At 39.2% G+C, this 21,030-nt stretch overlaps 1 protein-coding gene across 2 annotated transcripts in view; it reads right to left on the reverse strand.

Annotated features, from left to right (window-relative positions):
- Ophn1 (oligophrenin 1) overlaps positions 1-21,030 on the reverse strand; it is a 317,724-nt gene that overhangs the window by 184,110 nt on the left and 112,584 nt on the right. For both annotated transcript variants that reach the window (XM_021152888.2, XM_029473368.1), the window contains one exon: positions 13,798-13,859. In XM_021152888.2, the coding sequence (XP_021008547.1) occupies positions 13,798-13,859 (62 nt within the window). The remainder of the gene's footprint in view (positions 1-13,797; positions 13,860-21,030) is intronic.

Here is a 21,030-nt window from a genome sequence, read left to right on the forward strand (position 1 = left end):
GAGGCCCATTGGACTTGCAAACTTTATATGCCCCAATACAGGGGAATGCCAGGGCCAAAAGAATGGGAATGGGTGGGTAGGGAAGTGGGGGGGGGGTATGGGGGACTTTTGGGATAGCATTGGAAATGTAATTGAGGAAAAATATGTAATAAAAAAATAAATTAAATAAAATTAAAAAAACCTAAAAAAGAAAAAGAATTTTTGCCTCTTTGTTCATAGGGGAAACTGGTCTGTAAATTTCTTTCTTAGTTTTTTATGTGGTTTATGTATTAGGTAAACTATGGCTTAATTAAAAAGAATTGGGCAGTCATACTTCTGTTTCTATTTTCTGGAATATATTGAGGACTATTAGTGTTAATTCTTCTTTGAAGTTTTAATAGAATAACTCACTGAACACATCAGCCTTTGGGATTTGGAGGATGGAAGACTTTTAATTATTGCTTTCATTTCCCTGAGGGTTATGGGTATATTTAAATTACTTATCTGATCTTGATTTAACTTTCGAGATGATCTGTAGAAAGAAATATATTTCTTTGAGAGTTTCCAATTTGATGTAGTACAGATTCTTAAAGTATGTTGTTGCTGGATTTTCTTGGTGATTTTTGTTAGGTACACCATCTCTAATTTTGTTACTTTGTATCCCTTCTCATTGCCTTTTTGTTAATTTGACTAAAAATTTGCCAATCTTACTGATTTTTCTCAAAAAAAAAACCCTCTTTGTTTCATTGATTCTTTGTACGGTCTTTGGTCATTTGTCTCTAATTTACTGATTTCAGCTCCTTGTTTCTTTCTTACAATTTACTTGTATTGGGTTGGTTTGTTTATTTCAGAGCTTTCAGGTGTACCATTACATGGGATCTCTACATTTTTTTTTTTTATGTAGGCACTTAGTGATATGAACTTGCCTCTTAGAACAGTTTTTATTGTGTCCCACAGTTTGGATATGTTTTCAATTTTGTTCAATATTAAAGATTTGCAGCATCTTCCTTTTTTGTTGTTTTGTTTTGTTTTTTGAGACAGGGTTTCTCTATGTAACTGGTCCCTGGTTGTCCTGGCCTCAAACTCACAGAGATCCACCTGCCTCTGCCTTCTGAGTGCTGGGATTAAAGGCATGTGCCACCATCCTCTGGCTTCTTCCTTAATTTCTATCCTAACATATTTCATTCAGTATCAAGTTCTTCCATTTCTATGAGTTTGTAAGCTCTCTATTCTTTTTAGTGTTGTTGATATCCAGCTTTATTCTGGGGTGGCCAGAGAGAAAGCATGGTGTTATTTCAATTTTGTTTTTATCTGTTGAGACTAGCTTTATGTCTAAATATGTGGCCAATTTTGGGAGAAGTTCTACGAGCTTCTTAGAAGAAGGTACTTTCTTTCTTCAGTGTTTGGTTGAAATGTTCTGTAAATGTGTTAGTTCCATTTGATTTATGACATTGTTTAACTCTAGCATTTCTCCACTTAGCTTTTGTCTGAATGACTTGTCTATTGGTGAGAGTGGGTTATTGAAGTCACCTACTATAACTGCCTGAGAGTCAATATAGGATTTCTAGCTGTAGTGATGTTTCTTTTCTAAACTTGGGTGCCCTTGTGTTTGGTACATGTATTTAAAATTATAGTGTCCTCCTGGTGGATTTTTCCTCTGGTGAATATGTACTGTCCTTTCTCATTTTCTGATTTAGTTTTGTTTTGAAACCTAGTTTTGTCGGATATTAAAAATGGCTACTGTGTGTGTGTGTGTGTGTGTGTGTGTGTGTGTGTGTGTGTGAACTACAGTTTACACCTTAGGCACAGAGTTTTCCCTCTGGTTTTCATGTGCGAGTGGACCAAGAGCCCAAAGCAAGATTTTCTTTCCCTGAGGATGGAGTCTCGGCCAGTTCCTCTTCTGTGTGTTCAGCTTCTACAGCCAATGAAGCAAATCTGTGAAGAGAGCCAGTGTGAAGTCTGTGCTTCTGAGATGGGAGCGGCTTAGCCGCACTTGCATCCCAGGGCTCTGGCTGTTCTAGAAGCCGTGTCATATTAGAGGTTAACGAGTTCAGGTTTAAAAGGATAGTAATAGCTTTTTTTAAATGTCAGATTGCTTGGGGTTCAGGCAGAGGCTGGCAAATCAAATCTTGAACACACTTTTATATTAAAAAATCTGCCTCAATGGAAATACTAGTCCTATGACTGGGAAAGATTGTCTTTGAAATTGTGGTTGATTAATAAAATTACTATACAGTCATGAAATGTACCGGAAAGGCGTTGTCCTCCTGGGGTTAGATCTGTCCAGCGTCTTACAGTGGTTTGGTGAGAACAGGAGTCAGCTTCCTTTTCCCAGCCTGCAAAGACTNTGCACCATGGATTTGTCTGTCTGTCTGTCTGTGTTTACAAACTGTATTTGTTGGGTTTGGAATTGCTTTTGTTGTTACCTTTTTCTTCTTTTTTTGTTCCTTTCTTGGGTGGGAATTTTTTTCCCCGGGTCACAAAGGCAATTATTTTTTAATAATTTGTCTTCACCTCCTTCCGGTATTTGTACATAATGATTCAGTATTAGTAAGAAGTGCATTATTTCTGTCATTGCTGATCTGTGTTGGTGCTCATTTGAGAAAATAAAGTTTCAAATACAAAAAAAAAATGGCTACTCTATCTTGCTTCTTGAGTCCACTTACTTGGAATATCTTTTTCCATCCTTTTACCCTGAACAAATGTCTATCCTTGATTTTAGGGTGTGTTTCTTGGATGCAGAAGGGTGGATCCTGTTTTCAGATCCAATCTGTTGGTTTGAATCTTTTTATTGGGGAATTGAGACCATTGATGTTGAGAGTCGTCAATGTGCACTGTTTGTTGATTTCTACTATTTTGTTTTTGTGGAATGAGTTTTTCCCTCTCTTGATTTGCTAGTCTGCATTTATTTATTCTCTGTGTGTGTGTGTGTGTGTGTGTGTGTGTGTGTTTAGTGTTTTCTTGGTGTTGTTAAACTTTTCAGGATGAAGTTCTCTCGTAGTATCTTCTGATCAAATGGATTTGTAGATAAGTTATGATTAAATTTGGTTTTATCATGGAATGCCTTATTTTCTCCATCTATTGTGATTGAAAGTTTTGTTGTATAGTATGGCATCTTTGGTCTCTTAGCATTTGTAGAACATCTATCCAGGTGCTTCTGGCTTTGCAATAACTGTAATGTAGATGCTAATATCTGCTCTTGTCTTTGTTAGGTAGCTATTTTGTGCTTGGTTTCTGTTGCCCTCTTTAGTTCTTAGAAGAGTGTGGTTGAAATATATTGACTTGTAAGTAATTCTTCTGGGATCCTGATTGGAGTGGCCACAGAGTTACCAGGGAGAAAGTGTTTCTAAGTATTGGGAACTAACACTAAGAATGGGGATGGGACAGAAGGGTGCGGAGAGGTTCCATAGAAGGTAGGAAACCTGGGTACACCACCAGAAGTTTCTTAGACCCCTAGAAATGGGAGCAGAAAGGATAATGAGTCCACAACATGCAGTATGCTTCAGATCTAGGGATAAGACGGGCAGACTGGAATTGGAGTTGGGGGTCGATATGGCAAATTTTCAGGAAGTATCTCCTGGAATTAGTGGCTGAGACAAAGGGATGAGGTAATGGAAAAGGGCTGTAGGAGAGGATGCACATGATCCCCTGGGATTGGGGGCCTAGTGGAGGCAGAGTCCACTGGAAGTCGTTTGTTACAAAGCTTGGGTTAAGACTGGTGAGGTAGTATTGGCGAACAGAAAGGAGAGCAAAGGTGGCCTACTGGATTTCCTGGACATTATGGCCAGTCAGTTTCCAGGGTAAGCCCTTTTATTTTTATTTTATTACCTTAGAGATCTTTTGCATATATATTAATGGTTTCTGATTACTTATGGGTTTTCTGTGTGCATCTATATGCTTCTTGTCCTTTTTCTTTGGCTCTTTTTTTCTGTTTGTTTGCCTTATTCTTATTTGTTTGCTTTTATTTTTATTTTATCTTATTTTATTATCATTACTTAGCATCTTCCTATGTCTCAATTAATATAGCCATAGATTTATCTTAAGTGAACTTTAGGCTTATTGTCTCCTTGAAACAGATACTAACTTACATTTTAGCTTCCTCTGAAGAAGCAGCCACACTAAGGGCTAGAAATATATGCACTGACTGCTCTTCCATGTCCTGAGCTCAGTTCCCAGTAATCTGTAATGGAATCTGATGCCCTCTTCTGGTGTGTCTAAAGACAGCAACAGTGTGTATGTATGTGTGTGATAAAACACACACACACACATACACGGAGAGAGATATCATATATGATATTTTTTAAAGCCAAACTGAATGTGGTAGTTCATTTACAACTTTCATTTAAAACTTCATTTGAGGTTTGTTTGTTTAACTTAGTTTTTTGTTTGTTTTGTTGGTTTTGACTAGTACGTTGAGGCCATTAATATTTAATCGATTGCTGTCCTTTTAAAAAAAAAATCTGTTTGTGTCCTTAGTTCTATTTTATGTTTCTTAAATTATAAGCTTCATTTGTTTATTGCTATAGCCTCTTGCACTGTTTTATCCCTTGTAGCTATTCTTTTGCTACTTTGTGGGTTCTTTTTCTTCCATCCTTCTCCTTCTACCCTTTCAACCCCCTAACACTAGGTAGGAGAGAAAAAATGATACAGGGGAAAGGAGGCAAATATATCATTAAACTAGTTCCTGCTGACTAGGGGCATCAAGTTCCTTGGGGCAAATTTGATCTTCAACATCAGGATACCTAAATTTCTTGTTGTTGTTTCTTCTTTGTGTGTGACTACTTAACAAACAGCAACTAATCAACAACCCACCATGCCTCTTGGGGCCTTAGCATTTATATACCCTCTGAAGAATTCCCAGAACTTCAAATATCACATAATCTCAGAAACTATCTGCAGCTGACAAAACAATGCCTCTGCTAGAGTCATAATCTGAAGAGTACCACGTCCCACAGGTAAGATTAAAACAAAAACATATTGCCAGAATATTTTTGTGGTTTTTTTAAAGAAGCCAAAATTCTCATGGCGGGGGGGGGGGGGGGGGGGGGGGGGGTCAGGGGATGATGGGTGGAAATTCTGTAAATACTGGTATGTATTACTTAACAAAATAATTTTTTAATTAAAAATTCCAAAAGAAATAGTTCTTATCTTTGCTGCCTCTTATAAAAACAGTTATCTTACCTATATGATCTCCCAGAACCTGCGATTCTTAATTCTCATCATATCTCTACTGATCGCCTCCTTCCAGATCCTATGTGGTCCTACCCAGACAAATAGCTCCCCCAGAATGACATTTAATATCCCTATGTCTAACTGTATTCATCAGCCAATGGAAATAAACCATATATTCATCTTGCATGATTCCTCCTTCTTTGGAGGTTTTTCTCCAGAGGTCCATAATTCATACCAAAACTCGCACTCATATTTCATCCAATGAAAACTACACAAGGAATTTTCTTGTCCACCACATTCTATACTTCACTGGATTGTGGGTTAGAAAGAATATTGGTTTTGTTTACTCACTTGGAGAAAATTAAGAACTATTTAGTGAAGCATTTTTTTCTTTATTATTATAGCATTCGTAAAACATGATCTTACTCTTTATAACTGAAGAAGTATTAAAAAAGTATAGCAAAGTAAAAACAAAATTCGAGGCTTTTGGGCCCAGGCTTGGGAGTGTAGCCTTTGTGGCTTAGTGCTCCAGGTACTGGTCATAAAACAGATAGCGACATTCCTCCACCTACCCGCTTCCTGGGTTCAATTCAAAGAATGGCACCCTGACCATTACTGGAACCTGCAATGCAAATGTGCGATCTTTAGGGGCTCTTAGATTGTTAGGGGCTCTTAGAAACTGTCTTGAGAGATAACCTGACACTTGTGACTTTATACTTCCTTGTGACTCTTAACTGGTATTTTTGGTATTTTCCAACAACGCCCTCCCCACCTCCATGAATTGTGGTTTCTTCCTTTAAATACCCCCTTACTCAGCTACTCAGGGCGCCATGGTCCTCTACCCCTGCGTGGTGTATGACCATGGGCCCGAGAACGCTCTCGAATAAAAATCCTCTTGCAGTTGCAGCAAGATCGTTTCTTGTGGGTGATTTTGGGGTGTCGCCTCTCCTGAGTCAGAACGTGAGGGAGTCCTCACGTTGTGGGTCTTTCAATAACATTCCTACCACTACAAGATGAGTCCTCAGATCCCCACCCCCACCCCACTCCCAAATGTGTCTGGGGCATGTTACTGTTTTGAACCAATCAACCCGAGATAACACTAAGTGACTTCTAAGTTTCGGTCATAACTGTTTAGCAGTTCTCTTGGAAGTCTGACTCTGCACACTTCTTATGCAAGGCATGAGATGGTATTGTTAAAAAAGAAAAAAAAAGTGAGTAGCCCTGAGACTAAAGTCAGATTAAAAGTCTGCTCAATGCAGACATTCTGGTCAATTTTTCCTACCAGCAGAACCCAGGCTTCCAAGCTTGCCAGGAACACCATTGCAAACTGCTAAAACAAGCCATGTGTTCAGTGAGTGTTACTACATGGTGAAGAAGAGATAGTCAATGGTCCCTGCCTAACAAATTGCCTATAATTAAGCAATTTTACTATAAGCCATTAGGTTTTAGAATAGGTTTTCATAAAGCAACTAGCTCCAATTTCACAGAAAAATGTGACCGTGAAACACCGAGGAAGCCTTGACTTTGAACAGAAGAAAACATGTCACTGATAGCGATTATTTGTACAGATGCCCAGTTGGGCCGATATATTCAGATGGGTCCTGGAGGACACAGTTGCCAGTTTTTCATGTTCAGGGAGGACTGCCCTGAGCAAGCAAGTGTATAAGCGATTTCTAATAGACAATCCAGGCTAATTATGTATTTGCATATGCTTCACTGAAAGTGATTTGGCAGCAACACCCAGTCTCCCACGCCACAACAGATAACATGAGCCTCGTCACCCAATTTTTATAGCACTATTATCTGCTAGAAAAAAAATGCTAGGACTATGGGAACAAAACATGCTGAACCCTTGTTCCTATTACTCTTTCACTGTTAAAACCTTACATATCTTAGAAGCTCAGCATTCACCCAAGGAATCCCTTTTAAGTAAGCTTTATCTTTATTTGCCTTTCTGACCACTGCATTAAGTTTTGTGAGCTTGCTATGAAAAAAAAAAAAAAACCCACCACCAACAACTCTGTATCTGGATAGAAACACAACCACAAGAAACCACAACTAAACCTGGACAATCAGATTGCAACAGAATAACAACAAAATTAAAGCTGAATAATGTCTAGCTAAACAGAGATGGTACCCACTCTACTATCATGGGATTGCTCAGGAATCATTGATGGTAAACAAGCTACCAAAAATGGCTTCAAAACTACATTGTTTGCAGTGGTGTGGGCCTCTTAATGTTATTTCCGTCATTCCTCAAACTTAGACTTTGTACTTTACCAACTCCGTTCTGAGTAAGAAAAGCATACAGACAGGCTTCCTCATTATACAGGAAGTCTGCAACCCAGACCCTTACACACCACTTCTGAGATACTATAGCTACCCACAACTACTTTGAAGAATACCACAGCTGGGTTCTCCACCTTTTCTCTCTTCATAGCTCCTGCCACAATTTACATTCATTTATGGAGATGACCCAGCAAGAACCATTGTCATGTTCTTGGGTCAGGAACTTCCTTATGGTTTGTTATCCAAATTAGTTTCAGATTCCAATTTTAGAAAGGATGTAAAACTGCGAAACAAAACTGTGTAACAGAGAACCAAGAGGAAGAGTAAGGAAAAACACATCTCAAAAGGGATGGTTCTTGTTCCAGTAGCGTAAAGCTTTGTGTACTGGCTGGTTTTGTTTCAACTTGACTGAAGCTAGAGTCATCAGATAGAAAGGAGCCTCAGTTGGGGAAAGTGTAGCCCAGTTGTAGCAGAGAACCCCAGCTGTTATTGAGATGTCAGTAACATGGGATGACCACCTAGAACAGCAGCAGCAGTGAAGTGAAGCCAGCCACAGCCTGGATGTTCTATGTACTGCAGGAGACAGAGCTGGAGATGTTATCCAAGCCCTTTGCAGGACTCCAGAAGATCATGAGTGGATCCCAGACATTGGACAGTTAAGAGTTTGGTTTTGCTTTGATTTGTGACTGTACCCTGATTTTTCTCTCTTGAAGTAAAGTATTAGTTGTTGTTGTTATTATTATTATTATTATTATTATTATTATTATTATTATTACTGGCGCCCACAACTGAGGGATTTTGAATTTTAAAGGACATTGGATTTTAAAGAAAGGTAGTATTTTTAAAGGGACTAAATTATTTTTGAGTTAAGGGGTTTTTATTAATTATTTACTTTGCATTCCAATCTCAGCTCCCCCTTCCAGGTCTCCTCCTAGTCCCTCACTCTCTCCTCCCCTCCCCATGTGCTCCTGTCCCTTTCTCCTCAGAAAAGGAAAGGTCTCCCATGGATATCAAACTGACTGGGCATATCAAGTTGCAGTAGGATTAGGTGCATCTTCTCCTACTGAGGCTACACAGGGCAACCCATTTAGGGAAAAGGGATCCAAAGGCAGACAATAGAGTCAAGAGACAGGAACTGAAATTTTAATGTGTTTGGTTTTGTAAAGAATGTGCGATTTTTATGTTATTTATGTTTTTAATGTAAGATCTTAGGGATCAACAAGAAAGGGTTGTGGCCTAATACTGTTGTGTTTGTTTTGACAAGGGATCAGTTGTACTGACTGGTTTTGTATCAATTTGACACAAGCTAGAGTCACCAGAAATAAAGGAGCCTTCCTTGAGGGAGTGCCTTCTTAAGATCCAGCTGTAGGACTTTTCTCAATTAGTGATCAATGGGAGAGTGCCCAGAACACTGTGGGTGGTGTCATCCCTAGGCTGGTGATCCTAGGTTCTCTATGAAAAGCAGGCTGAACAAACCAGGGGAAGAAACCCAGTAAGAAGCATCCATCCATGACCTCTGCATCAGCTCCTACTTCCAGGTTCCTGCCTTGCTTGAGTGCCTGTCCTGATTTCCTTTGGTGATAAACAGCAATAGCAATATGGAAATGTAAGCCAAATAAACTCTTTCCTCTCCAACTTGCTTTTTGATCATGGTGCTATATCACAACAACTGAAACCCTAAGACATTTTGCTATCAAGAAAACAAAAGAGATGAGGATGTTACAAGTGCTAAAGAGAAAGACAAGCTGAGCTTTTTTTTTTTTTTTTAGGTACAGCTGAATGAACTAGAGGTCAATGCCTTTGAGAACCACACAGGCAGTGAGCTAAGGATGTGCCATCATTAGAGAATACTCAAGTCTGCCTGAGCTAGTAAGCCATTTATGAGGCTTGAGTAAAAACACTCAAACTCAAAACATTCCTGTCATTTCTTATGAGCAACCAGAGAATACGAAAAACAATACTTATATAATCAATGTTTTTCACACTTATAAAGCACTCCCATACTATTATATCTTTAAGGGTGCTTCATAATAAATAGAGGAGCAGCAATCATTCTCCTTACTTTATAAGAGAGTAAAGGAAGGACAAGAAAAACAAACTGATTAGTACAGAGGCAAGAAGTGAGTTAGTGGCTGAGTCAGATTCAAATACTAAATACCCTACCCTCAAAACCTATCTTCAACCATACTTCTCAATGAGTCTAGAAAATAGTAGCATTATTCCAAAAAGCTACTACCACAGTGCTGGAAAGGGGCAGGGCAATATGAATACAACAACTTAAAATGGAAATAACTCTTTAACAAAACTTAAATGCCAATAAAAAGACATCCCATGAGGGATGGAGAAGAGAGACCCCCTTTGCTATTCTGTACTGAGTTCCCACCTTACACACAAACCATTACCTTCAAATGAGAATCATTTGAACCATCTATTTCCAGATTTGGGTACCAAGTTTGGGTTGGAGCCATGAATAATCTCCAAAGAAGTGTAGTTGCTGCTGATCTATGGACCACACAAAACATTTTCTCTGTGGAGGTTTGGTTGGCTGGCTGGTTGGTTGATGTTGTCTGGTTTGTTTGTTTGTTTATTTGTTTTGTAAAACAGGAGCCCATTTACCACAGGCTGGCCTCAAATTCTCCATGTAGCCAAATATTGCCTTGAATTTCCGATGATCCTGCTTAAACATCTTTCCTGGGATCTGGGAATACAGCTCTTTTGTATTACCACACTAAGGTCAGGATTATCTTTAAACCCATTAAAATGATAAGAATCTGAAACAGAAAATTGTCTTAGGCACAAATCTAGAAATATATGTGAAAGACCTTTATAAAGAAGTTACAAAACATTGATGAATTACATCAAGTAATATTAGTAAACAGAAAGATTACCCATCTATCCAGACACAAAGAGTCGTCATTTTTAAGATGTTAGTGACTTACTAGGAATATCAGAAAAACTGATTCTAAAGTTAGCCTATTTTTAAGGCTTACTACAAAGTCACAGTAATGAGACAATGTGGAACTAGAGAACAAATAAAAGAATTTATCCACTAAGCAGAAATAGAAGAAACAAAGAAAGTATTTGCACTGGGAAAGGATAATCTTTTAAGAAATGGTGAGGGAGTAAAAGACCACAAGGCCTCAGTCCTAGACAAAGAATTATAGGTAGTTAATGAATACCAAGAACAGGAAAATTGTTTTCATCAGGAAAGAGCAAAGCATCTGGTATCAAAGAGGCAGTGATGAAAACATACACACAAGTAACATATAAACTTGGCAGGTGTGTGTGTATGTGTGTGTGTGTGTGTGTGTGTGTGTGTGTGTGTGTGTGTGTGTGTAAAAGCATTGAAAAGTCTATGAATTTGAAAGAAATGAGGGTTTGGAGGACTGACAAGGAAATAGATATACTTATTAGCTCAAAAAATTTAAACTATATTTAAAAAAAAAATAAGGCTGAGCAAACCATGGGGGGCAAGACAGTAAGCAGAATTCTTCTATGGCCTCTACACATCAGGTCCTGCCTCCAGTTGCTCACCTGGTTTAAGTTTCTACCTTAGATATATATGTTAGCCAAACAAACCCGTTCCTTGCTCCTACCCCAAATAAACTTGCTGAACAAGGCACGATAAACAGTATTTAAAAGATACAAATAGTAAAAAGTCATGCTATCATTAGTTGCAGATGCTATGCAATTTATTACACGTTAGATATATAAGAAGTTCTACCAGAAAAACCTCTGGAAATGATGAATAAATTCAGCAAGATGGCAGAATACAGAGTCAGCTTGCACAAGGCAACACCTTTTCTATGCACCATTAAACATAAAGAGAAGGAGATCATGGAACATAGTCCCAATCAGAAGAGCCTCGAAGAAAAGAAACTATCTAAAAATAAGCCTAACCAAGGAGGTCAAGTACTTGTACAATGAAAACATTACACATTTGAAGAAAGAGAGAAAGATACTAGAAAATGGAAAAAAAATGCCCTATACTTATAACTAGGTAGAATTAATATTATGAAAATAAAATTTTTACCAAAAGACATTTACAGATTCAGTGCAATCCCAATAAAAATCCCCATCTCATATGTCACAGAAATAGAAAAGTTATCCTGAAATTAATGTAGAACCACAAAAGATCTTGGATAGCCAAAAAATCCTTAGCAAAAAGAACAATAGTGGAGAGATTGTTATTCCAGATCTGAAAACATACCATAGTAATAGAAGCCCAAAAACAAACATGTAGACCAATAGAACAAAATTGAAGACCCAAACATGAGTACAAATAACTTCAGCAATTGAATATTTGACAAAGGTGACAAAAACGCATATTGGAAAAAAAAGAAAGAAAAAGAAAACATCTTCAACAAATGATACTGGAAAACTGGAATTCCATTTGCAGAAGAATGAAATTAGGCCCATCTCTATCACCTTGCCTAAAAACTACCTCTAAATGGTTCAGACACCCAAATGTGAAAGCTGAAATGCTGAAACTCCTAGAAGTAAACATAGGCAGTACCTATACCATATAGGTGGGGGGAAAAAACTTTGCCACCTGTATATCTGGCTGAGGACGAATACCCAGAGTATATTAAGAAGTTTAAAAAAAATAAAATAAACACTGACTGGTATCTGAGAAGACAACTCTCAAAGGGAGAAAAAAATTGCCTCATTCCCAACTACTAGGGGCATACAAATCAAAACAACTTTAATACTTCACCTTACCCCAGTCATAATAGTAAAGATCAACAAAACAACCAACAAAAAATGCTGGAGTGGGTGGGGAGAAAAGGGAACTCAATAACCACATGGTAAAAATTAAACAAAGAATTTGAAGGATTCTTGAATCCTTTGAAAATCATAGACCCAAATGTACCAAACTCCTAAGAGATATCAAAATAAGTAAAGTTGGGCGCTCTTACATTTCCTGATGACTTTTTAGAAATGCCATTTTAAAATGTTTATGACCACTAATTGCTCTTCTAAAGAACCCAGCTTCAATTCCCAGCATGCACACATGATGAGTTACAACCAGTATGTAAGTTCAGTTCCAGGCAATCCCTCTTCTGGCCTCTGCAGGTATCTGACACAAATATATATACATGCAAAACAGCCACACACAAAAATATACAAAAATTAAAAGAAAGAAATGAGCGAAAGTTAATAAAATTTTAGTTCTGCTCTGAAAAAAACACTTATTGTGGTTAATTTGCTTGTCTCTTTGGTTGGATCCAGTAAGATAAGAAACCCAGGAGTGGCCGGGCGTGGTGGCGCACGCCTTTAATCCCAGCACTCGGGAGGCAGAGGCAGGCGGATTTCTGAGTTCGAGGCCAGCCTGGTCTACAAAGTGAGTTCCAGGACAGCCAGGGCTATACAGAGAAACCCTGTCTCAAAAAACCAAAAAAAAAAAAAAAAAAAAAAAAAAAAAAAAAAAAAAAAAAAAAAAAAAAAAAAGAAACCCAGGAGTGTCGGAGAAAGTACTTCCTGAAAGGACTAACTGAACAGAGGAAGACCATCCCCCAAAGTAGTGATCCAGATACACAGAGGTCTGACGGGAAAGTAGTGGTATATTTTGTCTATTCTCCTTTCACTGCTTGCTGATAAAAACTTCTACCTTATGGTTGCTATGGCTGCCACCCTTTGGTGATATTAAAACTCAGCTTCTTGGCCTTTTTCTTTATTGGATATCTTGTTTGTTTACATTTCAAATGTTATCCCCTTTCCCGGTTCCCCTACCAAACCCCTATCCTATCCCCCTCCCCCTGCTTCTATGAGGGTGCTCCCCCACCCACCTACTCACTCCCGTCTTTCCACCCTCGAATTCCTCTACATTGGGGCACCGAACCTTCACAGGACCAAGGGCCTCTCCTCCCATTGATGTCTGACTAGGACATTATCTGCTACATATGCAGATAGGGCCATGAGTCCCACCATGTGTACTCTTTGGTTGGTGGTTTAGTCCCTGGGAGCTCTGGGGGTACTGGTTAGTTCATATTGTTGTTCCTCCTATGGGGCTGCAAACCCCTTCAGCTCCTTGGGTTCTTTTTCTAGCTCCTCAATTGTGGACTCGATGCTCAATCCAATGGTTGGCTGCAAGCATCCACCTCTGTATTTGTCAGGTTCTGGCAGAGCACAAGCTAAAGACCAGAGACACGTCAGAAGTCCTTCAGTGCTATATTGGGATTTCTGAGGCATCTGGCCATATCGATTGAATAGCTACTAGGTTCCCAGCATCTCCAATGAACATTGTTGAACTAGGCATCCATATAGGGTAAGTTAATCTAAAACATTCCTTTTCAATATATAGCCATCCAAATGATTCTGTTGCTTTACAGAACCCTTACCAATACAGTGACCTACCATCATCATCCTTTCATTTTCTACTTCATTGAGCAATTCAGCAAATTCCTTGAATGATTCCGCTGGTAAGAGAAGAAAAGATAAAGCAAATTAGTAATGGTCCTGTTGTGCCATGAAATGTTCCTGAACCACAAAGAGACCTCTAAGGAGCTGAATCTGATACAATGGCATTAGGGTCTCATTATTCAAACTTGAGTTTGAGTCACATTGCCATCTCTAAAGCAGGAGAATGGGAGGGGCCCTGAGCCCAGGTTTAGGCAAGCATTTACAGAAACAAGAAAGGGGTATCTAACAGAGAAATCCTGTCTCAAAAGAAAAAAAAAAAAGAAAGGGGTATCTAGCCCGGTATATATCTGATTGGGGGGGGGGGGAATTATGGACTTTAATATAATTAGCTGGTGCTGGGAGCCAAACCATAAACTTAACTTCTGCTTTTTACATGATCGGTGGTTGTTAGGAAATGAAGGGGCAGGGGCAGGCTTGCAACCTGGGGGTGCAGATTTGTTGGGGATATAACCTGGAAACTGGTGCTAGATGCAGGTCTTGTTGGGGGTAACCTGGAAACTGGTACTTGGGACCAACCTATTAGTTAACTTGAGTTCAACCTTAAGTCAGGTTCTCTAAGATGGAGTCTAAATCCAAAAGATTTGGTCTCAGTACATATTGATGCATAGGCAAAGATCCCTGTAAGGAGACATAGCTACCAGTACCTTAATTTCAGAGAGTTGCTAGGTAGTGCCATCAGATCTACAGTACCCAGGAGGGCAGCTTCAGTACCTATTATATATTGCTCTTCTTTTTTTTAATTTTTAATATTTTTTATTATGTATTTTGCTCAATTACATTTCCAATGCTATCCCAAAAGTCCCCCATACCCTCCCCCAAACTTCCCTACCCACCCATTCCCATTTTTTTTGGCCCTGGCGTTCCCCTGTACTGGGACATATAGAGTTTGTGTGTCCAATGGGCCTCTCTTTCCAGTGATGGCCGACTAGGCCATCTTTTGATACATATATATGCTCTTCTTTGTCTTTCCTTTTTTTGCTAATCCCCAGACAGAGAATTATTTCAGAGACAATATTGTATTTAATCCTCATAGTCACACATAAAACTACCAGGGGCTTCTCTCATATGAACAAACAAAACTGTGTTAGGACCCTTGGCTACACAGTGAGAACAAAGCCAACCTGGGCTACAGAGCATCCATATGTCTCAGAAAACAAGTTATAAAAGTTCCTTCCTTATATCTTAACCCTAAACCTAATGCCTTGCATTATGTTTTTAAGTATGTCTACGGATATAGATTTTACAGTATCATAGATAAGCAAGGAAAATACAGATTAGAAAAGACATAAGACAGGGTATTAGATGAAAAGGATTTTAGTTCAATGTCTTTGTGTAAATGACTTTGTGTAAATGTCTTTGTGTAAATGCCTTACTTATTAAGAGTTATGACCATCTACTTAAGTGCCTAGCTCTCCATAACAACAACCAAGTTATGTTGCAAATGTGGAGTATGCATATGAAGTAGCTAATACTAACATTTCTCCCCTTCTGCCACTTACTGGCAGGGTGACAGCAATTCACTTCTCCACCCTGGGTTTCATTTTTTTTTCATACACACAAGATAAACTAAATAGATTTTATTGTGTCTTCAAATTCCTCAACTTCCCACCACAAGCAACAAAAACATTCTCAAATGGAATCTCAATTGCAGAAAATATAGAAGCCTGGGCAAACAAATGTGTCCAGATATTTCTTTGTTTAACTGGTTTGTTAGTTGGTTTTGCAATGTGTAGCTGAGACTGGCCTCTTTAAGGCACCTGAGTGCTAGAATTACAAGCCTGCAATAAAATATCCAGACCCCAAATTAGTGTTTTATAAGTAAAAAGACTTCTGGTAGATTCCTTCCTTAATATATTAATTATTCTGGAGTGTGATATTCAATTTTCAAAAATTTGTACATTTCAAAACTTGCCATTATTGGTTGCCAATCAACTGGGGTCAGGAAACAATTTTTATTGTCTGCATTTATTGAAGCCTATTTTTTGACTTAACAAAGGGTCACTCCATATACATTGAAAAGAGATTCCTCTACACTTCTTAGGTGAAGAACAGAAGAGGACATGAATCCCTGGGTTGTAAAAGGAGTTGCAGGCCATTGTAAGACACCATGTGGCCAATAGTAGTGGAACCTGGGACTTCTGGAAGAATAGCAAGTGCTCTTAATCACTGAGCTATCTGCTAAGCCCTAAGTTCACTTTTCTTTATTGTTGCACATTAAACAAACAATAAGTGTGGTGGTTTGAATAGGAATGACTACCATAGACTCTTGTGTGTGGATAGCTAGCCCATAGGGAATGTCCCTATTAAGATGTATGGCCATGATGGAGTAGCTGTGGTCTTGTTGGAGGAAGTATGTCAGTATGGAGGTGGGCTTTGAGGTCTTACATATACATTCAAGCTCCACCCAGTTTGGAACCCAGTCAGTCTTCTGGCTGCCTTTGAATCAAGAAGTAGAACTCTGAGCTTCTTCTCTAGCACCATGTCTAAATGAACACTGCCATTCTTCCCACCATAATGGATGACAGAATAAACCTCTGAAACTGTAAGCCAGCTAGCTGTCAATTAAATGTTGTCCTTTATAAGAGCTGCCTTGGTTATGCTGTCTCTTCCAGGCAATGGAAATTCTAATTAAGACAACAATCAAAGGTTACGTTTTAATCCACAATTTAGGAACTGCTCCGGCCTTCAAATGGGTGCCTTCAATTATTTTCCTTTACCCCTTGGGTTTGTTGAGCCTTTCTACTCACTGTACAAATCTGATATTCAGCCAATGTGGTGAATTTAATTTATTGTACTTTTAAAATGCAGATACTTAGATTTTTCCTTCTAAAATTATTTTCATTCTGTTTTTTAAAGATTTATTTATTTTGAGTATATTGTTGCTCCCTTCAGACACACCAGAAGAAGGCATCAGATCCCATTACAGATGTTTGTGAGCCAATATGTGGTTGCTGGGATTTGAACTCAGGATCTCTGGAAGAGCAGTCAGTGCTCTTAATGGCTAAGCCATCTCTCCAGCCCAATATTTTCAGTCTTTATATTGATTTTCTTTATGAGAAATTGTTCTGCTGGTCTACCATTTGCACCCGCAAGCAGAGGCTGTTCCATAGTGCGCTGTGCAAGGGTCCCCACCAGGAGAGAGCTGTTCTCGAAGGAGTGTTTTCACTCCCAGCCTGGGAGATGAGATAGCCACTTTCTCTCCAATAACTGTCTGGAGTGGGACTGGCCAGGAGCACATGGGGCAAAGGAACAATGGAACAGCAGGGACAGGATCCTTCCAGTCAGCTATCTGCACCAAGAGCTTGGGCTGTTCCAGAGTCCTCTGAATACAAGTTCTGCCAGGGGAGAGAGAGCTGGTCTCACAGGAGTGCTGACATAGGCTTATAGACCCACTGGAGGGACAAGCTCCAGTCAGAGACAGCAAGACCATCTAACACCAGAGATAGCCAGAAGGTGAAAGGCAAATGCAAAAATCTTACCAACAGAAACCAAGGCTATTTGGCATCATCAGAATCCAGTTCTCCCACCATACTAAGTCCCACATACCCCCAACACACCAGAAAAGCAAGATTTGGATTTAAAATCACATTTCATAATACTGATGGAGGATTTTTAAGGACAACATTAATAACTCCCTTATAGAAATACAGGAGAACACAGCTAAACAGGTCGAAGCCCATAAAGAGGAAACACAAAAATCCTTTAAAGAATTACAGAAAAATACAACCAAACAGGTGAAGGAACTGAACAACACCATCCAGGATCTAAAAATGGAAGTAGAAGCAATAACGAAATCACAAAGGGAGACAACCCTGGAGACAGAAAATGTAGGAAAGAGATCAGGAGTCATAGATGTAAGCATCAACAACAGAATACAAGAGATGGAAGAGAGAATCTCAGTGCAGAAGTTACCATAGAAAACATTGGCACAACAGTCAAAGAAAATGTAAAAAGTACCTATCCCAAAACATCCAGGAAACCCAGAACACAATGAGAAGACCAAACCTAAGGATAGTAAGTATAGGAGAGAGAGAAGATTCCCAACTTAAAGGGCCAGTAAATATCTTCAACAAAATTATAGAAGAAAATTTCCCAAACTTAAAGAAAGAGATTCCCATGAACATACAAGAAGCCTACAGAACACCAAATAGACTGGACCAGAAAAGAAATTCCTCCTGTCACATAATAATTAAAACACCAAATGCACAAAACAAAGAAAGAATATTAAAAGCAGTAAGGAAAAAAGGTCAAGTAACATATAAAAGCAGACCTATTAGAATTACAACAGACTTCTTGCCAGACTATGAAAGCCAGAAGATCCTAGACAGATGTTATATGGACAGCTAAGAGAACACAAATGCCAGCCCAGGATACAATACCCAGCAAAACTCTCAATTAACATAGATGGAAAATCCAAGATATTCCAAGACAGAAACAAATTTACCAATATTTCTCCACAAGTCAAGACCTTCAAAGGATCATAAATGGAAAACTCCAACACAAGGAGGGAAACTATACCCTAGAAAAAGCAAGAAAATAATCTTCTTTTAATAAACCAAAAAGAAGATAGCCACAAAAAACATAATTCCACCTCTTCCAACAAAAATAACAGGAAGCAACAATTACTTTTCCTTAATATCTCTTAATATCAATGGACTCAATTCCCCAATAAAAAAAAACATAGAATAACAGATTGGATATGAAAACAGGACCCAACATTTTGCTGCATACAGGAAACCCACCTCAGTGACAAAGACAGACACGACACCTCAGAGTAAAAGGCTGGAAAACAATTCTCCAAGCAAATGGTCCCAAGAAACAAGCTGGAGTAGGAAGGCTAATGTTGAATAAAATAGACTTTCAACCTAAAGTTATAAAAAAGATAAGGAAGGACACCATACTCATCAAAGGAAAAATCTACCATGAAGTACTCTCAATTCTAAATATCTATGTTCCTAATGCAAGGGCACCCACATTCATAAAAGAAATTTTACTAAAGCTTGAAGCACATATTGCACCTCCCACAATAACAGTGGGAGACTTCAATACCCTACTGTCAGTAATGGATCATGGAAACAGAAACTAAACTGTGGTGCAATGGGCTATGCACAGACAGTCTGGTCTCCAGTCAAGCTGAGGTGTGGAACCCTGGTACCCAGTGGTGGAAACTCCCACCTACATGGGACAGTAGGCATTCCCTCACGTCTCCTGGACTCCTGGCTCCTGTCTAAGTTACCGCCCCCACAGCCCCCACAGGAGAAGTGTGGCTTTTAGTCACATAGACAATGTCCCAAGCTTCTGACCTTCAGGCTAGACTCTTCCCAGTTACCTAGCAACACCAAGATAACAAGCCCACCATAAGAGGGGCTGCTTGGCCCCACCTCACTCTCTCCTCACTCTCTTTTACTCTCTCTCCTCGCTTTCTCTCTCTCTAACCTCTTACTCTCTAGCCTTTCCTTCCTTTCTTTCTCTCTTTCCTCCTTCCCTCCTCTTGGCCATGGCCGGTCTTCCTCTCCCTTTTACCTTCTCTCTTTCCCCCTGCCTTTCTACAATAAAGCTCTAAAACCATAGATTGTCTCTGTTCATCAAGGCCCACTGTGCTTGGGCGATGGGATAGGCTTTCTCCTAACGAGCCGTTTCTAATCTCCTGATGGAAGGCCTTCCTGTGGTCCAGCCATGGACCAGACTAAGGACTCTCTCGCCTACGTGGGAACTCCTCTCCCTCTGCCCTCTCTCCCATAACTCCAGGGCCAAGGGTGTCACCCTGGGGCCCCTAGTATCGGGGCTACCCCTTGTCTACCCCCTGCCCTGTGGGGTCAGTGGCTTAGATGCCCACCTGGGGCCGAGTGGAAAGTGTCCGGCAGCCCTCCCATGTCTGCCTGCCCAGAGCACAGGAACTCTGACTGGACATGGGCTCTCTCCCTTCCCTCTCATCCCCTACACCCCAACAGCCCCACACTAAACAGAGACACTCTGAACCTATCAGAAGTTATGATCCAAATGGATTTAACAGATATCTATAGAACATTTTATCCTAAAACAAAACAATATACCTTCTTCTCAGCACCTCACAGTACCTTCTCCAAAACTGACCATATAATCAGTCATAAAACAGGCCTCAACAGATACAAGAAAATTGAAATAATCCCATGCATCCTATAATATCACTATGGAATAAGGTTGGTCTTTAATAACAACATAAAAAAATAGAACGCCCACATACATGTGGAAGCTGAAAAACACTACTCAATGATAACTTGGTCAAGGAAGAAATAAAGAAATTATAGACTTTTTAGTGTTTAATGAAAATGAAGCCACAACATACCCAAACTTATGGGACACAATTAAAGCAGTAGGAAGAAGAAAACTCATAGCTCTGAGTGTCTCCAATTAAAAAAATAAAACTGGAGAGAGCGTACACTAGCAGCTTGACAGAACATCTGAAAGCTCTAAAACAAAAAGAAGCAAATAGGAGTAGCAAGAGGAGTAGATGGCAGAAAATAATCAAACTCAGGGCTGAAATCAACCAAGTAGGAAAAAAAAAAAAGAACTGTACAAAGAATCAAACCAGAAATTGGTTCTTTGAGAAAATCAACAAGATAGATAAACCCTAAGCCAGACTAACTAGGGTACACAAAGACAGTATCCTAATTAACAAAATCAGAAATGAAAAGGGAGATATAACAACAGAAACCGAGGAAATCCAAAAAAAAAAAAAATCATCAAATGCTGCTACAAAAGCCTATACTCAACAAAACTGGAAAATCTGGATGTAATGGACAATTTTTTAGACAGGTACCAAAATTAAATCAGAAAAAGCTAAACGTTCTAAACAGTCCCATATCCCCTAAACAATAAATAAATAAATAAATACAGTCATTAATGGTCTCCCAAACAAAAGAAGCCCAGAACCAGATGAGTTTAGAGCAGAGTTCTATCAGACCTTCAAAGAAGACCTAATACCGGGGCTGGTGAGATGACTTAGTGGGTAAGAGCACCCGACTGTTCTTCCAAAGGTCCGGAGTTCAAATCCCAGCAACCACATGGTGGCTCACAACCATCCGTAACGAGATCTGACTCCCTCTTCTGGAGTGTCTGAAGACAACTACAGTGTACTTACATATAATAAATAAATAAATCTTTAAAAAAACAAACAAAAAAAAGACC

Source organism: Mus caroli, chromosome X (assembly GCF_900094665.2).
Source record: "Mus caroli chromosome X, CAROLI_EIJ_v1.1, whole genome shotgun sequence".
Classification (NCBI taxonomy): Eukaryota; Metazoa; Chordata; class Mammalia; order Rodentia; family Muridae; genus Mus; species Mus caroli.